This window comes from Hypanus sabinus, chromosome 4 (genome assembly GCF_030144855.1).
Source record: "Hypanus sabinus isolate sHypSab1 chromosome 4, sHypSab1.hap1, whole genome shotgun sequence".
In the NCBI taxonomy this organism is placed as follows: Eukaryota; Metazoa; Chordata; class Chondrichthyes; order Myliobatiformes; family Dasyatidae; genus Hypanus; species Hypanus sabinus.
Window position 1 is genome coordinate 101,136,957 of NC_082709.1, and position 19,751 is coordinate 101,156,707.

The following is a 19,751-nucleotide window of genomic DNA, read 5'->3' on the forward strand; positions in this document are numbered from 1 at the left end:
CTCATAGAATTACGGAGGAGTTACTAGCATGGGTGGAACATTGGCTGATTGGCAGAAAACAGAGTGTGGGAATAAAGGGATCCTATTCTGGCTGGCTGCCAGTTACTAGTGGAGTTCCACAGGGTTAGGACCGCTGTTCTTTACGATGTATGTCGATGATTTGGACTACAGGATTAATGGATTTATGGCTAAATTTGCCAATGATCAAAAGATGGGTGGAGGAGTGGGTAGTGTTGAGGAAACAGAGAGCCTGCAGAGAAATTTAGATAGTTTAGGGGAATGGGCAAAGAAGTGGCAAATGAAATACAATGTTGGAAAGTGTATGGTCATGCACTTTGGTGGAAGAATTAAACGGGCAGACTATTATTTAGATGGGGAGAGAATTCAAAATGCAGAGATACAAAGGGACTTGGGAGTCCTTGTGCAGGATACCCTAATGGTTAACCTCCAGGTTGAGTCAATGGTGAAGAAGGCAAATGCAATGTTGGTATTCATTTCCGGAGATATGGAATATAAGAAAAGGGATGTGATGTTGAGGCTCCTATAAGGCACTCGTGAGACCACACTTGGAGTATTGCATGCAGTTTTGGGGTCCTTATTTTAGAAAGGATATACTGACATTAGAGAGGGTTCAGAAAAGATTCACGACAATGATTCCAGGAATGAAAGGGTTGCCATATGAGGAACGTATGGCAGCTCTTGGGCTGTATCCCCTGAGTTCAGGAGAATGAGGGGGGGAACTCTTTGAAACATTCCAAATGTTAAAAGGCCTGAACAGATTAGATTTGGCAAAGTTATTTCCCATGGTAGGGGAGTCCAGGACAAGAGGGCACGACTTCAGGATTGAAGGACATCCATTTAGAACAGAGATGTGGAGAAATTAGTTAGAGGGTGGTAAATCTGTGGATTTTGTTGCCATGAGCGGCTGTGGAGGCCAAGTCATTGGGTGCACTTATGACAGAGTTAGATAGGTTCTTGATTAGCCAGGACTTAAAGAGAGAAGGCAGGGGAGTGGGGATGACTGGAAGAATTGGATCAGCCTATGATTGAATGGTGGAGCAGACTTGATGGGCCGAATGACCTGCTTCTGCTCCTGTATCTTATGATCATTTACAGCAAAACTTTGGATATTCTTTATGTTTGCTGAGAGTTGAATGAAACAGGTTGGCCATGATCAGGACTAGAAAAGCTGGCAATGGGAAATCGGAATTCTGGTGGTTGCATGGAAGTGGTTTAATATGAAAGCAGTGTAGTTCAGTTTCAGCCAGTTACCAGGGTACAAAGTATATGTGCCCTATTAATGTTATACCATTCTGCCCGTTACGCCACTGGTGTATGGGGCACCAATGAAGGTCCTCCATCTGTCTGTCCTTGGCCACTCAGATGCAGAAGGATTCTTCACTGCAGTTTCCAATCAGGTTGTCAGCCCTGAGCTGAACCTCTGAACCTGCAGGACCAGTGGGCCACTCTTAGTCTGGCCTCTACCCTACCAATAGCCAAAGCATAAAGCCGTGGCTTCAGCCAACGTAGCTCTCTGGGTCATTGAGGCTCACAAGCCTCCAAACCATGACAAGGTTGTGGTCCTTAATGTTATAACATAATGACTATTTATTGTTTTAATAGGTTTTGGAGTCCATCGACAGCAGAAATGGTGAATCCTGTGCTGAATTTTTATCATTTAAACATCCTCACATTGCCAATCGTAGGTTACAGGTAGGAAAAAAGTATTGACATTGTGAACTTATTTGAGAGAATGAAGAAATCGCAATTATTATTGCATATTAAGTATTCTGCAAGATGCATTGGTTCATCAAATTATTCTGGAATGCCATGAAAATCACTTCCCTGCTTTCTGGTGTGATAGTTCTTTAATTATAGAAGTATCATTTTGTTTCCAAGTACTTCCATGGCTTTGTCCTCTAAGATTGCTGGCATGCTTATTTCCGTTACTATACCAGTCGTCTTCTGTAATTCTTTTTAAAACCTTCTGTACCCGTTTGACTAATAAGACGATAATACATAGGAGCAGAATTAGGCCATTAGGCTCATCGAGTCTGGTCTACCATTTCATCATGGCTGATCCAATTTTCCTCTCAGCCTCAATCTCCTTCTTTCTCTCTTTATCCCTTCATGCCCTGACCAATCAAGAATCTATCAACCTCTGCCTTAAAAATACATAAAGACATGGCTTTCACAGCTGCCAGTGGCAAAGAATTCCAGATTCGCACTCTCTGGTTAAAGAAATTCCTCCTCATCTCCTTTTTCCATTCAATAGGTTTCAATTAAGTCATCCCTCGTTCCTCTGACTTCCAGTGAGTTCAGGACCAGAGCTGTAAAACCTGTAGAGTAGTGGTCGCCAACCTGTCGATCGCGATCGACTGGTCGATCTTTGAGACTTTCCCAGTGGATCCCAAAAAAAATAGAAAAATAAATACACAAATATTGTTGAGAGATTGTTTCTGGGTTGTGGGGTTTTAGTTCCGTTCTTCTTGCCCAGTGCGCATGTGTGTAGCTCCCCCGCCATATACTACACTGCAGTGGCGGGGGTGGTCCCCAACCACCGGGCCAAGAGGAATCGATATGATTTGACGATATGAGTCAGCTGCACCTTTCCTCATTCCTTGTCATGCGCATTGTTGAACTTGAATGCACACGAGGTCATCAGTCGCCTAAACGCAATGATACCCTCGCGCCAGGGATCACTGGTTGGTCTCGGGTAACTGGCTGCCTCGCACGGCCGGTTGGAAGTGCCGTTGCTACTGGCCTGGAACGCGGACAGATGGGCACCGCCTCTAAACCTGTATAGCACACCGAATGTTCATGGGGAACCCGGTGCTAAAGTATTCGCAGACGACCTAATTTGGGCTCAGGGTTTCGTAGGTAGCAGAACAGCTACCTCCCTGCAATCTACTGAAAGTCATCTCTCGAGCCAAACTCTTGTCGGCCGATAAATCCTGTCGCACTCCTCGCTCTGTCGGTTGCTCTCTCTGGACTGCGACCGCCGCGGCCCCAGTACGGGGACCTCCTGGCCCTTACCTTGTCCTCTCACCCCACCCACGACCAGCCGCACCTGGCCAGGGCGTCTGGCAGCAGGCAGACGGAGGCAGGAGTTCGGGCCCGCAGGCTGTCTAATGAGGCCATGAAGCCTTCAAAACTGCTTAGGTACTTTGAGTCCAAACACCCTGCACTTAAAGACAAACCTGTTGAGTTTTTTAAGCAAAAAACACGTGAGCAAGCGAGACAGAAGCTAAGTGCTGAGAGCCACGAAAACTAAATTGCGGAATAGACTGGAGACAAGGAACCTGCTTCGAGTATCGCTGTATTCCGGTCATGTTTAACACCCCCCCCACCATTGGCCAGTCCGCAAGAATATTGTCGATATTAAACCGGTCCGCGGTGCAAAAAAGGGTGATGACCCCTGGTGTACATACATTATTTCTACTTCCAGATTGCGAGGTTTTACTTCCGGTCTTTTCTGCCTGGTGCGCATGCATGTGACTAACTGATTTAGTAGGGTCAATCTTGCCTTTCTCTGAGGCTGAGGTAGGGGATTTTGGTCTTTAAAAGGTTGGTGACCACTACTGTAGAGATTTCTGCGCAAGGACCCCCTTTGCACCTCAAGTTTTTGTATTTTCTCTCCATTTAGAAAATAGTCAACCCTTTCATTTCTTCTACCAAAGTGCATGGCCATACACTTCCTGACACCTGTGTCATCTGCCACTTTTTTGCCCGTTCTCCTAATCTAAGACCTTCTGTAGTCTCAAATCTACCTGCCCCTCCACCCATCCTAATATTGTCTGCAAACTTTGCAACAAAGCCGCCAATTCCATCATTCAAATCATTGACATATAACAGAAAAAGAATCAGTCCCAACACAGATCCCTGTGGAACATCACTAGTCACCACAGCTTGTCAGAAAAGGCTCTCTTTATTCCCACTTATTTCCTCCTACCAATCAGCCACTGTTTAGTCCGTGCTAGAATCTTTTCTGTAGCACCATGAGCTTGTAGCTTGTTAAGTAGCCTCATGTGTGGCACCTTGACAAAGGCCTTCTGAAAATCCAAGAATTCAACATCCACTGATTTGCCTTTGTCTATCTTGCTTGTTATTTCTTCAGATTATTCCAACAAATTTGTCAGGCAAGATTTTCCCTTGAGGAACCCATGTTGACTACGGCCAATTTCATTAAGTGCCTCCTGGTACCCTGAGCCCTCATCCTTAATAATCGACTCCCAGTCGCTGAGGTCAGACTATCTGGCCTATGGTTTCCATTCTTCTGCCTCTTTCCCTTCTTGAAGATGGAGAATGGTCTCCCATCACCTTTCCAGAATCTAGTGATTCTCGAAAGATCATTACTAATGCCTCCACAGTCTCTTCAGCCACCTCTTTCAGAATTTTGGGGCATAAACCATCTGGTCCAGGTGACTTATCTACCTTCAGACCTTTCAGTTTCTCAAGCACCTTCTCTTTAGTAATGGTAATTTCACACACTCCATGACCTCTGACACCTGAAACTTCTGTCATACTGCTAATCTCTTCCACTGATGCAAAATACTTATCCAGTTCATCCATCATTTCCTTGTCTCCTTTTACTACTTCTCCAGCATCACTTTTCAGTGGTTGGAAATCCCTTCTTGCCTCTTTTACACTTTATGTATCTGAAGAAACTTTTGGTATTCCCTTTAATATTGTTGGCTAAATTACTTTCATATTCTGTCTTCATCTTAATGACTTTTTCAGTTACCTTCTGTTGGTTTTTAAAAGCTCTCCAATCTAACTTACTGTAAATTTTGCTCTATTATATGTCCTCTCTTTGTCTTTTATATTGGCTTTGGATTCTCATTGTTAGCATTGTGAAACACCTTTCTTCCCGGTCGTCTCAGGAAATGGCTTGTTAGCCCTCACTGGCAGTCTCCCAACTCAGTGCTGAGAACCCCTCTGTTCTCAGGCCTGGTGTGTCTAGGAGAAATACACCAAACAGTCCTGCCAAATCCATGAGATCGAGATGTGACTCCCACCGAAGCTCCGGTTTATGTGAATGCTGTGCAATGTGCTGCCTTGTTACAGCTTGTCAGCAGGAAATGACAGACTGCACACTGCATACAATTAAAGGAAGTATATCTATGAATATTAACTGAAGAGTTAGTAAAGAAAAGAAAGAAAAAACAAGAGCCCATTATAATTAAACAGTCACATGTGCACAGGTTGGAGCTCAAATCTTCCAGAAGTCATTCACCGATCCCCAGTAGTCTCCCGCACCTTGCTCCAACGAATCCTGGTCCCCACCAGATCGAATCCTATGACTGAGTCTCTCCAGCATCTTCTCTCTTCACCTTCTGCTGAACCAAGACAAAGATTCAGACCGGTGTCAGGCACAAAAGAAAACACACTGCCCCAGCTTTCTCTCCTGATCGAATGGCCCACATTCCTAGGCACCCCTTATCTCTAATAACCCAAACACTACTACAGAAAGACCATTACATGAAATACTCTATACCGTTAGCAGTGAAACCTTTATCATGACTGTGTCATCTTGCCTTTAGAATACTTCTTCTTTGGGATGTGTATATCGTCTGCTTTCTGAATTTTCAGGGATTGTAAAATCACTAGTGGAAGTGAGGGGAGGAAATTCTTAGCACAGAAACGTTACTCCAAACATCTCCTTTAAGAAGTGGAAGATTTTAGCTAGGAGGGATGATTCAATAAGACAGGATTGTTTTCCTTGATCAAAAACTATGAGGCATAGATTTGGCTGAAAAGAGACAAGGGTAGATAAAGTTGGTGAGAGTCTGGTGGGAGAGATATTGCAGTTAAACAGTCATTCCCTGTAGTGCTATGGATCCAGGTCAAAATAACTGTCTCTTTTTTAATCATCACAGATATGACAGATCCCTTTTGTCATTTATTCTTTCCACCATAATGTTAAATCCCTATCTGTAGTTAACAGTACCTCAGCAATGGCATTTCCTCATTTTTCTTTTCAGAATTCCTCTACCCAAAACTTCCTCTAGTACTTCCAGTGAATTGTGATTTAATTTTATTCAGGGTGTAGAATTTTGCTTGAATTCCGCTTAAATTTTCTTTAACTGTTTTCTTTGGAGAAGAAGAGGTCACGGGGAGATTTGATAGGAATATATAAATGACGAGGGATCTGTACAGAGGGAATAGTGAGATGCATAGGTGGAGGAGTTGAGGAGTAGTGATCACAGGTATATAATAAAGGGAAGAAGAATTAAGAACAATAGGAGGAGATAAAGTCTTGTACACCATTGTGGGTAGAATCTGGCTAGGATGGTTAAAACATGGAATGCCTGTCTGCCTTTAAGAGGGAATCGGATAAGAAACTAGCAAAGCTATGGAGAAGGGACTAGGGAGTTGCTCTGGGAGGGACATAATAGATGAAATGACTTTCAATACAGTAAACGTTGTATGACGCTAGGGTATATCAGTAGCTTCTGTTTAAGCATACATCACGTTCTCAACTGGGGTTCTGTGAGAGGTCTTTAGGGGTTCTGCAGGAAGAGGAAGAACTTCATGAGCTGCAGTCTGATCATGCACTCAAGAGATGAGATTTACTGTCATGCCTCTGGACAGTTCTGGATTTCTGTAAAAGAAGAGTATGCTGCGTTCATAGGAAAGCAATGAACATTTTGCTGCAATTTTCAACTTCTTACATGTGAGAGCAAGCTTTTTCTTGTTTACCAAGCACCAAGAGCAAGGATAGAAATCACTTCATTTCAGTTGAAGGTGAAATCCATGTGCGTTTATCTCAGAGTTAAGTATCTGTGCAACAATAAGCAAGCAGAGGTTTCACATGCTAGGCCTATATTTCAGCCTGATCAGGTCACTTGGTAAGAAAATAGTTTTTCAAAGTCTTATATACAATTGTGTTTAGGCTATATTTTGATTTATATTGCTTTGGGTTATGGTTTTTAGTAACTTTATTATTCAACATTGTCGATAAGTTTTCATGTTGTAAATAGCATTAATTAAAATCACTTTACAACTTTTATTTAAATTAAATCTACTGAATGCATTCAATCCCATTTTGGCTTTAGCTAGTGTAACCCTCAGGCTCACCCAGCTCGTGTTCGTCTAGGGGAAACAGGCTTCGGCCCCGCCAAACTGGGTAATCGCGTTTGTGTGGATGCTGTGTAATATAGTCCCATTACAAACCCACAACGCAAGATATCAGACAGTAAACCAAATGAAATTAAATGATTGAACTTTATGAATCTCAATATGAATAGTGTTTAGGGTTAGTAATGAAAATAAAAAAAGGGCCCAAGTCAAGTCAAAGTCACGTTGGAGCTCACTCAGTAGTCATTCTTCCACCAACGGTCTCCTCTGAACGTCGCCGATCTTCGGGCCCTCAGATCCCAGTCCACTCCGTCCGGTGGTCTACCAGCTCTCTCCACACATGTCTTCCCTCTTCATCTCTCCTTGACAAAAGACCACGAAAACAACATCCTTCTAGCTACACAGACAACACAACATGCATATTACAGTCCTGTTACCTCCAGCCATAGCCCAAATTTTGATGCTACAGAGAAACTGTTACCTCAGCAGTAGACATTACAGAAAAGCCATTACACCAGTTATTTAACAGAAATTTATCATGTTTGCCTTGTGAGTTTTTAAAAAATTTATGAAAGGGAAAGAAAGAGAAGCTAAGCTTAACTACCTGGTTTTTTTTTCAAGAAAAGTCAGCTAAAAGTTCATTCTCTACTCGACACACAATTATTTTTGGATTACTATATCTACAACCTACCAACCATGCTAATGTACTGTGAGCTGTAGATATAATAATAATCATTTTTGCGCAGGGGTTCCCTGAGACCTGAAAATTATTTCAAGGGTTCCTCCAGGGCAAAAAGGTTGAGAAAGTCTGGTCTAATGTATGATGTTGTACAGTGCAGTTTGTTTGGGCCTGCTTGATTTTATGTTAAATGTTCAGAGGCTACTTTGTGCGCATTTCAGAGACTGCACATCTGACACTAATTTTTTTGTATTTCTAATTAGTTAGCAAATCCAGAGGAGAGATGCCAGCAGATTCTTGAACCTCCATATGATGAAATGGTGGCAGCTCATTTAAGGTAAATAAATTCTTAGTGGTTATTTTTATTAATATATTCTTTGCAACTTATTTTTCTCTTTGAAAATGTTTTCTGTCCACCTACCACTGCAATATATTTGATTGTTTATGACAGAATCTGTGTTAGCCTGTCACAGTGCCTATCCTTCATTATTTGGAAGCCGCTGCTTCCGTGATGCTTTTCACTGCTGCAATATCTAACATTGTACTACGCACATAAATAGTTAAGGCCCTAGCACAGAAACCATTTGACACTTTTTTTAAAATAATGTTAACCTTGATATCCCTTGAAAGTTTTTCTTTCAATTTTGTTTTGTCGTCCTTTACCTTTCTTTATCCCTCTCTCTCAGCTCCCTAGATCTTCACTACTCTTGGTAGTTTTTGTTGCTTCTTACCTCATTATTGACCACGGATTGATTGGTTATCAGTTAATCTTATATTATGCTAAATTCTAGTTTTACCTGATGTTTTGACTACCTTCCTGCCACTGTTCTCTGACATTCTTTTGAACATAACTGCACTACAACTTGGAATCCTATTACCTATTAAATTTTAGCCTGATGATTGGTTATCAATTGATCACTGCAGGTAAATGGTTACTTAATAATTAAGATAATAAATGGTATATAGAGGAGGCAAGTAGTGAAGTATAAACTATGAGGGTAATCAATATGTGCTATGTGGCTGAGGTAAAATGCACCGGATGTCTATACTTATTCCTTTCCCTCTTTACAGGTGTGCTTTCGCTGTTGCAAATCATGATTTTGTGGAGGCATATAAATACCAGACAAATGTAGTACAATATCCTTCTTAAACCAGAATAGTAAAATGTAGTAAAAGCAATTTAAAGAAATGTTGACTTATACTTGGACACTATTTTTGTTACTCTGACTTTGAATCTACACTTTATCTAGTTTTCTGTTGCCTCCTCTCGGGCTCACTTATCAAAGGACATTTTTTTCTGTAATATTAATATTGTCAAAAACACAATTATTTCCCCCATTTGTGTTTGCCTTTCATGCTGTTTGAGCTGTTGCAACTTGCTGTCCTTTACTCAGTTACATTTCCGAATTGGAATTTCTCATCTATATGTAGATTCTTGAGGACATACTTGCAATCATGGGGTAATCTTCAGTGCAGCTTTACAATTTCCATCATCCGTCCCTCTACTATGAGACTGCAATTCTGTCATCCAGTTATAAACGGCATTTTAATTCTCCCATTTCAACATCGGGTCTCAGCCACAAAAGTCTATTTCATCATCTTTCCATCCTGCTCCCTGGTCATTATCTCAGGCTGAACCATATGTTTCACAGCCTCTGCATCCTATAAGCCAACTAAATTCCATTCTATCACAAAGACTACCTTCTGTATATTTGCTGAAATCCTTAATGCATTTTGCTGTCTCAAGTGTTAATTATTCAAATACCATTTTAAAGGGCCTCCCCTGCTCCACTGGAGAAATTTTAACTTCATTTCTGCACCACATGCAACTCCTGCATGTCCTTACTGACCTACATCAGTTTGTGGTCCCTTGGCGCCTCCAATTTACAAATACCATCAAGGGTGTGCTGTCATCTCCCTAAAATTTAGTGTTTAACTTCCGCTTGCACAATCTGTGAAGTGTTACCTTTATTTTAAAGCTGTATTAGTTTGCTTCTCACCCTAATCTGTTAAACATCATAGTTCAAGTTTAAATGTCATTTGGAATGGTACTACTCTGGGACCAAGATGCAAAACCCAGTACCAACAGTCACACAGCACGAGGCAAATATAGCACCTATAAGATAGCAAGCACATGTAAGATATCAGTAAAATACAGTCACACAAAAAATGTATAGTCCAAGACCCTGTCCATGAATATGGCAGAAATCAGCGGTCAACCACCATACAGCTTGTCTTCTGCTGAGTGAACAATGGAGTGAGGGGGGAGCAGCACCAAATCCATCTTTGATGCCGTGCCACACCACCTCCGACGCCTCTCTCCTCGGGGGATGTAAATGGGTGACATCGCTGCTTGAGGCCAAGTACAAGGCTCCCGCTCACCTGCTGCCCACCAATAAATCTGTGAATCATACTTGTAGCATTCCACATTAACAATGCTCAACAGGATCTTGTCGTCACAATAAAAGCAACCAAGGTGATCCGTCGCTGTTAGAATGCACATCTCCTTCGCGCACCGACTCCTCCGATGCCTCTCTGATGCAGGCAGCAGCATGAGCCACACCATCCAGTTTCTTCAGCTTTTCTGCTAACGAGCAGAAGGATCTGCAGTACTTTAAGTTCTTATGTCCAGCAGTGCCTTGCAATTGTAAAAAATGTTTTAAAAAAGGACAATACCACCTTTGATTGGCCCTGTAGAAGCCGCTGTGATGGAACATTTGATCCAGCCTACCAGTCTGAAATAATAACCCTGCTTTCCTCTTCACGGATGCCCCCTGATCTGGGATCAGGGACCAATAGATGGTTATTATACTTCACGTTAGATTGTCTGTTAATTTCCCAGTGGTAGTTGCTCGCTCAATAATCTAAAGTCATATGCCTCATCTTTCTTCTATTCCTAGCAAAAAAGTAAGCTTTTTGATTCATTTCCTATTTTGCAAACATAAAAATATTTCAAACAAGCAAAACCAAAATTGTCAATGAGAGGACAATAGTTATCTGTTCACTTCAGTGTTCCGTGCTCAGCATGTATCTTACTGTATTTTTATATACAAACCTGTGTGCTGCAGCCTCTGCTTTTTAGTAGATCTTGCACTTTGCAGTGAAGTGGGTGCAGTATTAAGTCGGGGAGGCCATTCCTTTGGTGTGTCAAATGTACAGGAGATGTCTACGTCCCATCCTTCTCCTTTATTTTCTCCTTGCCTTCTGTGCAGCTATATTCCGGCTTTTTCTCTGACGTGTTCTTCTCAGTGATCAGTACAGCTCTGAGATTTTTAAGCAGCTCTGTATGGGACTCTTGTGTGCAGTTCTGTGTGCCAGTTGCTGCAGTGCCACTTTCCTTCACTAAGGAAACCAATGATTATTTTTTGCCCCTGATTCTTCTTGAGTAGGTAAGGTAGTTTAACTAGTCCATTCCTGTTCTCCTTGAGCATCCCACTGTGCTGTCAGAAAGTGAGAATCGGATTTCAATGGAGTTGTGCTGTAATTTTAAATCAGGATGTTGTGCGACTGGGAGGGGAACTTGCTGGTGTTGATGATTCCAAGTGGGTGGTCCTCTAATCCTTAATGGTTGAGTAACAGAGAGGTGTGGTTGGATGAGTAATTATAGTGTTCTTTATAAGAAGTCTATACTGCAGCCTATTGGTAGTGGAGGTAATAAATGTTATGAGTGATGAATGGTTGCCAATCAATTGGACTGCTTTGTCCTGGTTATGGTCCAGCTTCTTGAAGGCTGTTGGAGCTGCACTTCAGATTCAGATTCAGTTGATTGTCATTTAGAAACCACAAATGCAATGCAGTTAAAAAATGAGACAACATTCCTCCAGAATGATATCACAAAAGCATATGACAAAACAGACTACACCAGAAAATCCACATAACGTTTGGCAATCCCAATCCAGAGTCCGGAGAGGCTGCTGTGTATTAATATCGCGCTACCGTCTTAGCGCGTTTCCCGGAAAGGAGCTCCAAATCCACCAGACAAAACAAGACCAAAAACTAAAGCTACAAGACCTGCACAAAACCACATAGTTACGACATATAGTTACAACAATACAAACAATAGCATAATTGATCAAAACAGACCATGGGCACAGTAAAAATAGTCCAAAGATGTTAAAAGACTATAATTTCGAAAGAAACCACCACACAGTTTCCAGAAGTCCTCGGGGTCCCGATAGACTCGTCATCTCATGCCGGCGGCAGAAGGGTATACCCCCGCTATGGACTTCAACAGCGCCGCCCGACTCAGCCTCACAGACGCAGCACACAATGAAAGCTCCGTCGAACCCAGCCTTGCAGACACAGCACACACTGAAAGCACTCCGACCGCAGTGGACTCCGAGTCTGTCGAACCTCCGAGCCTCTGACCATCCCCTCCGGCACAGCTTCTCCAAGCACCATCCTCTGCTGAGCATATTAAGATGCCCCCGCCAATGGCCATTGGCAACGCAACCCCGAGGATTGTGGGCCTGTTCTTCCCAGCAGAGACCCGGACCTCACAGCAGCAGCAGCAACGAAGAAGGTCTTCCTGGAGATTTCCAGATGTTTCTCCGTGCTTCCACGTCTGTTTTTCATCCGATTATGATTGCGCACGACACCCCACTTCACAAGTAACAGATAATCAGCTCCGGAGTGGCCGCTGCAAGCTGCATCGAGCCACCATCTTGGATCACTTATCCAGCAAGTGGAGAATATACCATTCCACTCTTCACTTGTGCCTTGCACAATGTTGGGTGTCGGGAGGGGTAAATCACTTGACTCAGGTTATACAACCTCTTCTTGTAGTAACAGAATTCATGGTAACTGGTCCACTCAGGTTTCTGGTTAATGGTTGTCTCCAGGCTATTAATGGTGGGTGACTGAACAACCATAATGATATTTAATATCAAGGATAGATGGTTGGACTCTGTTCTTCTGGTTACTTTTGTGGTGCTAATGTTAATAACCACATTTTGCTGCATATTGGTATGGACTGGTTCATTTGATGAGGAGCTGTGAACATATACTATTTTCAATATTCATATGAGTAAACTGAATTAGTATTGTGTCAAGCAGTGCTTTGCGTTTGTCAATGATTGTTGGCATTTATGAGTAAATCCAGCTCACCATGTGATCCATTTTCAAACTTTATTTTGTTCTTGTAATTTCTAGTTTTTATTATTATGCATTGCGTTGTACATCTGCTGCAAAACAACAAATCTCAGGACATATGCCAGTGATATTAAACAGGACTGTTGATACTTTATTGAAATACATTGGGGCATTTTACTCTTGTAAGGTGCCACATAAGCAGAAGCTGTTCTTCCATTCTTGACATTCCTATAATTAATGCTTGTTGTTCTGAAATATTTTTAATTTCTTGCCACTTTTCATGATTATTTTCGAGCATCTGTGTTATGTACTTCAGCTTTGTTTCTCTTTTGTGATCACAGACACTGGGAGCCGAAGAAGTAACCTTTCACTTTTATAGGTTGAAGTAGAGTCATATTGTACTTGAATGTGGTTATGATTTAATTTGATTATTACAATTATGGCTTCAATTGTATTTTCCTTAATACAAAACATCATTCTTGAAGGCCTTCCAAGCTCACAAAGAGGAGAACTGGTAAGTCTGAGCTGTTTACTGGAACATTTGGGATCTATTCTCATATCTCATCTATTCTGAAGATGTATGAAGAATTTAATTTGATCTGTGCTGTAGTGGATGATATCCTTGGTGTTGACAACATTAATTACACTGTAAATTGCCTGTGCGTGAACTTGCTGGTTGCAATCTGTGTATTGCTGTTAGATCAATGAACATCATGACCATATAATGAAAGGTGGTTCCACTGCAGGACAGTCTTGTAGAAGAATTAAAGATAGAATATTTCTCTGCTATTTGCATTTACCAAAATGATCTAGTGCATTTGGAATCTTTGAAATTGATTCTGAATTAGTGTAATTAGACATAAAGACAATGTTTCCAATATTTTCAATTGGAGAATAAAACTAGCAATGGAACTGAGCCTTTGGACAGTGCAGTGGTGCAGCTTGTAGAAGCAGTGCATCACAGAGCCGGAGACTAGTTTCTATCCTAGCCTTGAGTGCTGTCTGCTTAGAGTTTGCATGTTCTGCTTGTAAGTGCATGGGCTTTTTCTGGGTGCTTCAGTCTCCTCACTCATCCAAATACTGGTAGGCGAATTGGCATGTAAATTGTATGTAGGATATAGGTTGGTGATAGAAACGGGGGATGTAGTTGAAGCAAATGAGTATTTGAAAGCAGGATTGATACCAGGTTTAGAATAAATGGGAGTTGATGGGTTATGGGCATATTTCCATGCTATAAATTGAGGATCTGCAGCCAAGATGGCTGTATCAGAGGGAAATGAAAGAGTTTTCTATTCTGTATTTAAAACATAGACAATATATCCAATATCTGCAGTAGGAGAATGGAATTAGCAATGAAACTCAACATTTAGACAGTGCAGTGGTGCAGCTAGTAGAACCACTGCCTCACAGAGACAGAGACCTAGTTCCGACTGCAAGGGTGGCAAAAACAAACATTATGGGAATCATACATAGGTCTCCAAATAGTAGCCAAGATCTGAGGCTGAGATTACAAAGGGAGATGGAAAAGGCATGTAATAAGGGTAATTGTACAATTGTAATGGGGGATTTCAATATACAAGGGGGTTGGGAAAATCAGGTTGGTGCTGGATTGCAAGAGTGGGAATTTGTTGAAAGCCTACGAGATGGCATTTTAGAGCAGCTTGTGCTTGAGCCTACTTTGAGAAAGGCTATCTTAGATTGGGTTTTGTATAGTAACCCAGATCTTATTAGAGAGTTTAATGCAAAGGAACCCTTAGGAGGCAGTGATCATAATATGATTAAATTCAAACTGCAATTTGAGAGGGAGAGGCATAAGTCACATGTATCAGTATCACAATGGAATAAAAGGAATTACAGAGGCATGAGAGAGGAGCTTGCTCAGGTGGATTGGAGGAAGGTACTGGCGGGGATGACAGCAGAGCAGAGATGACTGATGTTTCTGGGAATAGCTCACAAGGCGTAGGATAGATATGTCCCACAGACGTTGTTCTCGTATGGCAGGGGTAGGCAACCATGGCTGACAGGGGAAGTTAAGAGCAGCACAAAAGCCAAGGAAAGGGCATATAAAGTAGCAAAAATGATTGGGAAGCTTTTAAAACCCAACAAATGGCAATTAAAAAGCTACAAGAAGGGAAAAGATGAAATATAAGGACAAATTAGCTAATAATATAAAGCAGGATACTAAAAGTTTTTTTTTCCTGTTATAAAGAATAAAAGGCAGGTGAAAGTTGGTATTGGACCACTGGAAAATGATGCTGGTGAGGTAGTAATTGGGTACAAAGAAATGACAGATGAATCTAATGGGCACTTTGCATCTGTCTTCACTGTGGAACGCACTAGTAGTGTGCCAGAAGTCTGTGAGTGTCAGGGAGCAGAAGTGAGTGCCATTGCTATCACAAAGGCAAAGGTGGCAGGCAGACTGAAAGGTCTTAGGTGGATAAGTCACCTGGAGCAGATGGACTACATCACAGAATACTGAGAGAGGTTGCTGAAGAGATAACGGATGCCTTGGTCATGATCTTTCTAGAGTCACTGGATTCTGGCATGGTCTCAGAGGACTGGAGGATTGCAAATGTCACTCCATTCTTTAAGAAGGAGGAAGGCAAAAGAAAGGGAGTTGTAGGCCAGTTAGCCTAACCTCTGCGGCAGGGAAAGTGTTGGAGTCTAATATTAAGGATGAGGTTTTGAGGTACTTGGAGACTAATGATAAAATAAGTCAAAGTCAGCATGGTTTCTGTAAAGGGATATCTTGCCTAATAAATCTGTTAGAGTTATTTGAGGAAGTAACAAGCAGGGTGGACAAAGGTGGATGTCATTCACTTAGATTTTCATGAGCACTTGAGGCTGCTTAACAAGATAAAATAGTATGGCGTTACAGGAAAGATACTGGCATGGATAGAGGAATGGCTGACAGGCAGGAGGCAACGTGGGAATAAAAGGGGTCTTTTCTGATTGGCTGCCAGTGTTTCTCAGGGGTCAGTATTGAGACTTACTTTTCACATTTTTGTCAGTGACGGCTTTGTGCCAAAGTTTGTGGATGATACGAAGATAGGTGGAGGGGTAGGTAGTGCTGAGAAAGCAATGAGATTACAGCAGGACTTGGACAAACTGGAAGAATGGGCAAAAAAAAGTGGCAGATAGAATACAGTGTTGGGAAACGTATGACAATGCATTTTGTTTAAAAGGAAATTTAGTACAGTCTATTATCTAAATGGGGAGAAGGTTGTAACATCAGAGGTACAGAGAAACATAAGAGTCCTCGTGCAAGACCCAGAAAGTTAATTTACAGGTTGAGTCTGTGGTAAAAAAAAGGCAAATGCAATGTTGGCATTTATTTCAAGGGGAATAGAATATAAAAGCAGGGAGATAATGCTGAGGCTTTATAAGACATTTGTCAGGCTGCACCTGGAATATTGTCAACAATTTTGGGCCGAATCTCAGAAAGAATGGTTGTTATTGAGAGAGTCCAGAACAGGTTCATGAGGATGATTCTGGGTATGAAGGGGTTAACACGTGAGTGTTTGGCAGTTTTGGGCCTGTGCTCACTGGAATTCAAAAGAATGTGTGGGATCTCATTAAAACCTACCGAATGTTGAAAGGATTAGACAAGGATGTAGAGAGGATGTTTCCTCTGGTGGGGGTATGCAGAACTAGAGAACACAGCCTCAAAACTGAAGGGTGATCTTTTGGAACAAAGGTAAGGAGGAATTTTTTTAGTCGGAGCAGTGGGTATATATACGTATATATAAGGCAGAAGTTGATAATTTCCTGATGAGTCAGGGTATCAAGGATATGATGAGAAGACAGGTGTTTGGGGTTGACTGAGATCTGGGATCAGCCATGATGGAATGGTTGTATATGTTGACATATATGTACTTACATAAGTACTTAATAAATTTACTTCGAAGTTTGAAGGTTTGTGGACAAATGTGCATATTTCCATGTTGTATCTTTAACTTTTAAGATTCATTCCCTTGTGAATGAATTAATCGTAACAAGATTATTGGAAGGAGTCAGTGGAGGGTGCTGAATGTTTGGATTATTTAAATCTACTTCAACGTAAGTTGTCAAAGCTGCCCAGCAGTTAAATAAAAAGCCTATTTTATTTTAACCTTTATACCAGTATTTTATTATTTCCTGTCAGAGTTGTCTTCTGTACAGACACTCCTATGCTTGGCGTCACATTATGTGTATATAAACAATGTACGTATGTATATAAGCTATCTTATCTATTTATATTTATTGTGTTTTTATCTTGTTACGGTACTTTTTTTGTGCTGGATTGCATCCAGAGTAACAATTATTTTATTCTCATTTACACTTGTGTGCTGGAAATGACATTAAACAACCTTGATCCTTGAGTCTTCTTAAATAAGATCTAAAATCTGTTTAATCTTGTAATTTTGTGGGGCCCTAGCTGTTAATTTGATAAAATAATACCATATGATGCACAACCTCAGTGTAATGGTGCATTTCATGGGAAGATTTAACTTTCATATTTCTCCACATTAGCTTTTATAGTATATGATTAAAAGTAGGAAACAAATAGGACGAAAAAATATTTTATAGGTTGTAATTCTGCTAGTTTTGGAAGAAAAAGTACATAAAGTTTGTAAAGAGATGTAGGAGCTAGAACGTGGGGCAGTTGTAGGCTGTTGTGTTTTTTTTTGTTCAAGTTTGTTTTTTTGGTATTTGTGTTTTGTCCTTTATAGGGCCTTACCAATTATGTATGCAGTAGCTCTGGACCTGCGGATCTTTGCAAATAATGTGAGTGATAAGACTGTTTATTAATCTATTATAAATGTATATTCATTTGTTGGAATGTAGACAGCAGTATAGCCTTCATTCTGCTATCTTTGTACAGGCATTTCATAGGTTGTGCAAAAGCATGTGCTCAGTACAGATGAATACGTCATTGGAAAGAGAAGCAACATGCAGTCCTGGAATCTTTGTCTTTGGCTGCAAGAATATCCATCAGTTCCATTTGCATTGTTATCCCCAATCATTATAGTAGGAGTTAATATAGCACTGCTACTTACTTCCTTCCCTCCTGCGCAGCAGGACCACACAAAGTGTGATTAGTTTGGCTTCTGCTAGAAGCAGGAACAAGTTTTCATCTCATGAGATTTCACTGTGTCTGGGGTCAATACTGATTTCTCTGGAGGGCACTTTCTCCTGCCCATAGACTATTATTTCACCACCTCTGGAGGATCTAGCCTGATAATGTCCTTGTCTGACTCTGCCAACAGAGTTATGATTATAACAACATCAGGTCTTTTTGATTAGTAAGTGAGGACTCCAGTTTCAAGATTTTTGAAAGGGTAACTTTATAAGATGTATTTGCATTTGATGCATAGGCTACTGTTGAGTTGTCCAGTTTTTTAAATTATATTTGAACATGATAACGTAGCGGTTAACATGACACTATTATGGCACGGGGTGTTGGAGTTCACAGTTCAATTCTGGCACCGTCTATAAGGAGTTTGTACTTCCTCTCCACAGATGTGTGGGTTTCCTCCCATATTCCAAAAACATACCGGTTAGTAGGTTAATTGAAAATTGTCCTGTGATTAGGCTAGGGTTAAATAGGGGGTTGTTGGGCTGGAAGGACTTGTTCTGCGCTGTATCTCTAAATACATAACACATTTGTAATGGTACGACCAGTGGCTTGCAAGACCACTTGAGAGGGTATTCTGAATCAGATGGGATGGTTCTAGAACCATACACAGCTAAACAGGCTAAGAGAATGGGTGAAACAAGTTTTCTTGATTAGCATTACAAAGTAGATGGTTCTTTTTCACTTTGTATTCCAAATTGTTAACTGAATTTAGATTGCATAACTTTGCTGCATTGTTAGTCCAGGTTCCAGTTTATCAGTCTGCCCAGGTAATGGTTATGCCACTACCAACCTCTGAACCTTTCAGTTAGGTTCCAATGGACAGTCTTATCATGTGGAGCAATTCTGACAGCTTTGCTAAAGTTGTTTGAGTGCAATTGATCACCCTTTAGGCCTTGTCTGAGACTCTTATTCAAACTCTTCTGCAGAGAGTTTTGCTTTTGCTTAAGCCGTACTGTGGTATGCTCCTACAGTGTGAAAAAATGTAGAATGATGAAAGCGAGGTGATGTTCGGGTTGAGCATTTGAGGGGATTCTTCTGAATACATTAGCTAGTAAATCCTGGTACATCATGGACTCGAATGCAATGCAATGGTACAGTGTCATGTCATTCTTTTTTACACTGCATGTGGCATCTTCAGAGCAAAGCCAGGTTCCACTGGACATTTAACATCCCTAACGCAAATGTAGTTAAAATCAGAAATAACTCATCATAAAACATTAAAATGATTAAATTACCTTAAAATCATTGCAATGATAAGTTTTTAATTTACCCACCTACTCGTATGTCCAGGCTGACCAACAGTTAGGCAAGAAAGGGAAGGGCAAGATGGGAGATACGCTGGAGAAAGCTGCAGAACTACTGATGAGCTGTTTCCGGATCTGCGCCAGTGACAAGTAGGTTTTAATAATCTGTTTTGTTATGTTGGAGATAGGTTGTGCTACTTCAGGACAGCATTTAAAAGCTATCACTTAACTATGAACTGTAATTTTAAATCACGGATAGTTAATGGTGTGAAACTGGGAGCAGGGCTATTCTGACATCTGTTTCCCTTTTATCTGTGCGGTATCCTTTATAGTTTGTGGAACTGCTTCAGGACTATGTCAATGGTTATATTTTCATATCACGCACTGCTAGGTTTTCTGTCCTCCAGCATCAGAGTGTGAAGCGTGAAGTTTTAAGCACCAGTGTAGGATGGTGCCCAACCTGCTGAGTTCATCCAGCTTTTGTAAGTGTAGGATGAGTTGTTCAGTGGAACATGAAGACTTCTAAAATGTTTATCAA

At 41.1% G+C, this 19,751-nt stretch overlaps 1 protein-coding gene across 9 annotated transcripts in view; it reads left to right on the forward strand.

The window, feature by feature from the left end:
• The window catches only part of pcid2 (PCI domain containing 2), a 46,288-nt gene that overhangs the window by 10,281 nt on the left and 16,256 nt on the right, over nucleotides 1–19,751 (forward strand). For 7 of the 9 annotated variants that reach the window (XM_059967740.1, XM_059967741.1, XM_059967745.1 and 4 more), the window contains exons 3-8: nucleotides 1,624–1,713; nucleotides 8,023–8,096; nucleotides 8,831–8,896; nucleotides 13,323–13,364; nucleotides 17,563–17,617; nucleotides 19,260–19,363. In XM_059967740.1, coding sequence (XP_059823723.1) covers nucleotides 1,624–1,713; nucleotides 8,023–8,096; nucleotides 8,831–8,896; nucleotides 13,323–13,364; nucleotides 17,563–17,617; nucleotides 19,260–19,363 — 431 coding nt within the window. Of the gene's footprint in view, nucleotides 1–1,623; nucleotides 1,714–8,022; nucleotides 8,097–8,830; nucleotides 8,897–13,322; nucleotides 13,365–13,652; nucleotides 16,910–17,562; nucleotides 17,618–19,259; nucleotides 19,364–19,751 lie in introns of those variants that run through there. The other 2 variants (XM_059967748.1, XM_059967749.1) reach the window with 2 other exon arrangements.